Below are 4,257 nucleotides of genomic sequence, written 5' to 3' on the forward strand. Positions count from 1 at the left end.
AATTACAGAAGGTTAAAATAAATGCAAAATAAAAACAGCATTGGGCCGAAAAAATACACGAAAGCCCAATAGTGAGCCGAGAGCGCTGAACGATTATAATCTTGAGGAAAAACCAAACCGGTTGATTAAGACAAATCGGGCACCATTGGTTTGACGTTGACAAAGAAACCCTCTTACAGTGTTTTTTTTTTAAAACATTTGTTACCGAATGTAGAAACAAAAAAACAAAAGAAAACAACACGTTTACTGTTGAGTTTAGAGCTGAGATTTGATTCTCATTTAAGCTTTTTTGGTGACAAAATTTACATGTTTGAAACTAGACATCTTTGATTTTTCTTGGTAATAGATTTTTTGACTTCTTTAGAACCTTCACAAAATTTTCTTAAAGGGTCTCAAAAGAACCCAAGCAAACATGAAACAATTCAGCTTCCTTTTTTAATTTTTCCGGCGAGTTGATTCAGTAGTTCGTTCGGCGACTAGTGTTGAAGGCTCTCTCAGATTCACGGCTTGTGAAGTCTTGGCTCGTGTAGTAGCCGTTACTAGTATCGTAATCCGTTGAATCTTCGGAGGCTCTTCTGAACATACGAATCTCAGTACTGTATTGACCGGAGTTATAGACTATACTTTGACCTACTTTGACTCCATTTGACAGATCCGACATGTCGTCTCTCGTGTCCAGAGCTCTTACAACCTGTTTGTAACGTGAGAAACATTCTAGATCAGTTAAGGGGGGTTTGCATTAGGTCGAGTCACCATGGTTGAGTATAATCCTGACCTGAACCATACGAGGTCGTTTTAGAGCTGAATGTCTAACACAAGACGCTGCAGTTTCAATCATCCTATAGACTTCGCCTTCAATGTAATGCTTTTCAAGCCGTGGATCCACTACTTCGCTGATGTCACCTTTTTCAATGGCCTCGATTAGCCGCGGACGTGCCTGCCAAGCCACCAAGCCAACACCCTCGTATTTTGTTATTTCCATTATTTAAAATCCAATTTTATTAAATCAAGACATGAAAAGTACCCATTCAACGAGACTTTCTTCACCCAGAGGTTGAGAGGTGTCGACAGGTTTGCGACCGGTGATGAGTTCGAGTAGCACAACTCCAAATGAAAACACATCTGATCTATCCGTTAGTTTCCCGCTTGATGCATATTCTGGGGCTAAATACCTGCATGTATGCATGCAACGTAACGTTTTTCCTTAACTTATCTTTTACATGTTGATGACTAAAAAAGGAGGACATGTAACAGTACCCAAATGTGCCCATGACTCGTGTCGATATGTGGGACTGTGCAGTATCGTTCAGTCTGGCGAGTCCAAAATCTGCAACCTGTAAAGAACTAATCAAATGCTAGGCCAAGAAAATACTAACGATTTATATGAATACTGTATTATTATTAAAAACAAGATAAAATAAAATGAAATATTGACTTTGCCTGAGCTTCGAATTCATTATCCAACAGAATATTTGACGATTTGATGTCCCTATGGATAATCTTCGGGTGACCTATTAAATTGATAGAAAAGCTAAATCAGCTACTAGAGTGATCATTTAAGATCAAATCTTCACTTTCTAATTTGTACATAGTTTTCTACCAAAGATAATATATTTACATTTCAGTAAGAAAATATATTAAAAAAATGTAATGGAGAGAGTACTTACAATCTTCATGTAGATAAGCAAGTCCTTTGGCTGCGCCAACTGCAATCTTGACTCGTTTAGTCCATTCCAAAACCGGTAAGTCTTTGCCTGACAACAACATAAGAAACGGTTGTCATTAGAAAGACATATTTACATGTCAACACAAATCTTAATCCAAACCCTAACTGAGCAACAAAGTATAGAGAAAGTAAAAGAGAGAGAGAGAGAGAGATTGTAGAAGAAGTACCATGTAAATGGTGATCCAAAGTATTGTTGGGAACAAACTCATAGATGAGGAATCTATGTTGCTCAGAGATGCAATAACCCACAAGAGACACCAAGTGCCTATGATGCACTCTGCTTATGATCTCTACTTCAGCTTTGAACTCTCTATATCCTTCAGCACTGATCGACTTTAGCTGCTTAATCGCGATTGGCTTTCCCTCGCAAATGATACCCTTGTAGACGTATCCGAAACCACCTTCTCCTATGACATAGCTCTTGCAAAACCCTTCTGTTATCTGGCTTAGCTCCTCGAAGGTGAAAGGGGTCTTTGAATTTCCTAAAACTGCCGAGTCAGGGGTTGATGATCTACCTGGTTTTTGATTACCCAAACTGTTGTTAGTATCTGGTGAATAGTTTTGCGCCGAGATGTTGCCGTTTCCAGGTTTTTGCCTGTAGTTAACAAATCCATCTGGGCCAAAAGCAAGGTTTAGAAAGAAAAAATAAAGAACCAAGAACCAAAGATTAACAAGAACTTGAATTAAGAATCAGGTAAAAAAGAACACAGAATCAGGAATCAAGGACAAGATTAGAACAAGACTAAAACACAAAATCAAGGCCTATAGGGTTTCTTGTGACCCAAGAATCAACACTCATAAATCAAATAAAAACAAGAAAAAGAAATCAATAATCAGTAACATGGAATTAAGGATTAAGAACAAGCGGACGATCAAAAGGAAAAAATCAAGAATCTAAAACATAAAAGAAGAATAAAAATCAAGAACAAGACATGATTTCAAGAACCAATTTAAGACCACACAGAAAGTTTCTTTTCTACCTGTATTAACAGAGACATTAGCTGGTGGCAAATAGTTCTGGTTAGAACGTGGCGAAGAAGATTTCTTTTGTTTCCTCCGAATGAAGAAAACGGCAGCAACGAATACAAAGACCAAGACACTTGCGAGCCCAATGCCTATCATTGTCTTCTGCGTGTAGTTAGAATCATTGCTTTGTTGTCCACTACCACCATTTCCGTTATTACTATTAGCATGATGTCTATTAGAACCTCCGGAGTTGTTTTCCGAGCCGGAGAGGGAAGGATGAGACGGGGGAGAATTAGACGACGAGGGCACACGATTTGATCCTCCTGCTGCATGAGGTGAATCCAACGAATTAGGGTTTCTTGGGGCATGAGGGGTTAGAGGGACAACCGGAGGCGATGGAGATGATGGAGGAGATCCTTGGCTGCCGGGAGTTTCGGGGGACGGCGGCGAAAAAGGAGTAGAAGGCGGAGAGGGATTAAAAATAGGGTTGTTGGGTAGTTCTAAGCCATTTACAGTAGGTTGCTGAGTAACTAATGTCGGAGGAGTAAGAGGAAATTGAATTTGGGGCGTTGGAGGAGGAATCACCACGGGAGAGTTTCCGGCTGGGGTGGATTGAGGCGGAGGTTGAGGCTGAGGAGGTGACGGAGGTGGAGTTGTAGAAGGTGGAGGCGAGGAAGGAGGCGTTGGAGGTGAAGTTGCATTAGTAGATTGATTAGACGGTGGTGGAGAAACGGTTACCATGGGAGGAGGAGATGATTGTGAACCACCGCCACCGTCTGGCGGTGATGGAGGAGATGGAGGTGAGGTAGTTGGAGGTTGTGTCGTCTGAGAACCATCGGTGGTTTTCTGATCATTTACTCCTCCACCGGTGGTTTTCTGATCCGTTGATTCTCCACCGGTGGTATTCTGATCAGTTGATTCTCCACCGGTGGTATTCTGATCAGTTGATCCTCCAGGGGTGGTTTTCTGATCAGTTGATCCTCCTCCGATGACGACGGTTTTCGGCTGTGAAGCTACAAACGGAGTTAGCTTCTTTTCGATTAACTCTGCTTGTTCCTGGACTTTGTCCATTTGTAATTCACCTTTGCTTCTGTCGCTTTCCTTCTTTTACATATTTGAATTTGCCCTAAAAGGCGTTCCTTGGGAAACAAGAAAGGTTCTTCTTCTACAAAATTCCTCAAAACTAAAATCAATTATAGCGGCTTCTAGAGGTACTGTTCTTATGTGATCATCAATATTGTGGAAATTAACGCAAGAGGTATGAAGAAGAAAAACAAAATCCAGGCCTATAGGGTTTCTTGTGACCCAAGGAGGGTAAGAGAGTTTTTTATCAAGTCGATTCAGATTTTTGTTAGTTGATGATTTTTTTCTCATGTGTTTTTCCGTGTGTAAAAATAGAAAATCTCCCAAATCTCAACAATTGAATTCTAAAAACTACTGAGAAAATAGGCTAAAAATTCACATGATTGTTTTGTAAATTGCAATATCTGGAACATTCACCATTCAGCTTCATTGTCGGAATGCCGAGTAAATTGTTCTCTCTAAAATATTATTCTAAGCCATTT

At 40.2% G+C, this 4,257-nt stretch overlaps 1 protein-coding gene across 1 annotated transcript; it reads right to left on the minus strand.

Annotated features, from left to right (window-relative positions):
• Window positions 1-341: 341 nt before the first annotated feature.
• Window positions 342-3,845, minus strand: LOC130505092 (putative proline-rich receptor-like protein kinase PERK11). Its single transcript, XM_056999702.1, has 9 exons — window positions 3,686-3,845; window positions 2,707-3,568; window positions 1,894-2,340; window positions 1,668-1,754; window positions 1,441-1,511; window positions 1,258-1,334; window positions 1,025-1,172; window positions 776-937; window positions 342-691 (listed from the first exon to the last, which is right to left on the minus strand). The coding sequence occupies exons 1-9, from the start codon at window positions 3,761-3,763 to the stop codon at window positions 458-460; spliced, it is 2,166 nt and encodes a 721-aa protein (XP_056855682.1). The 5' UTR covers window positions 3,764-3,845; the 3' UTR covers window positions 342-457.
• Between the last annotated feature and the right edge of the window lie 412 nt (window positions 3,846-4,257).

The sequence above is a fragment of the Raphanus sativus genome, unplaced genomic scaffold, assembly GCF_000801105.2.
Source record: "Raphanus sativus cultivar WK10039 unplaced genomic scaffold, ASM80110v3 Scaffold2018, whole genome shotgun sequence".
Taxonomy (NCBI): Eukaryota; Viridiplantae; Streptophyta; class Magnoliopsida; order Brassicales; family Brassicaceae; genus Raphanus; species Raphanus sativus.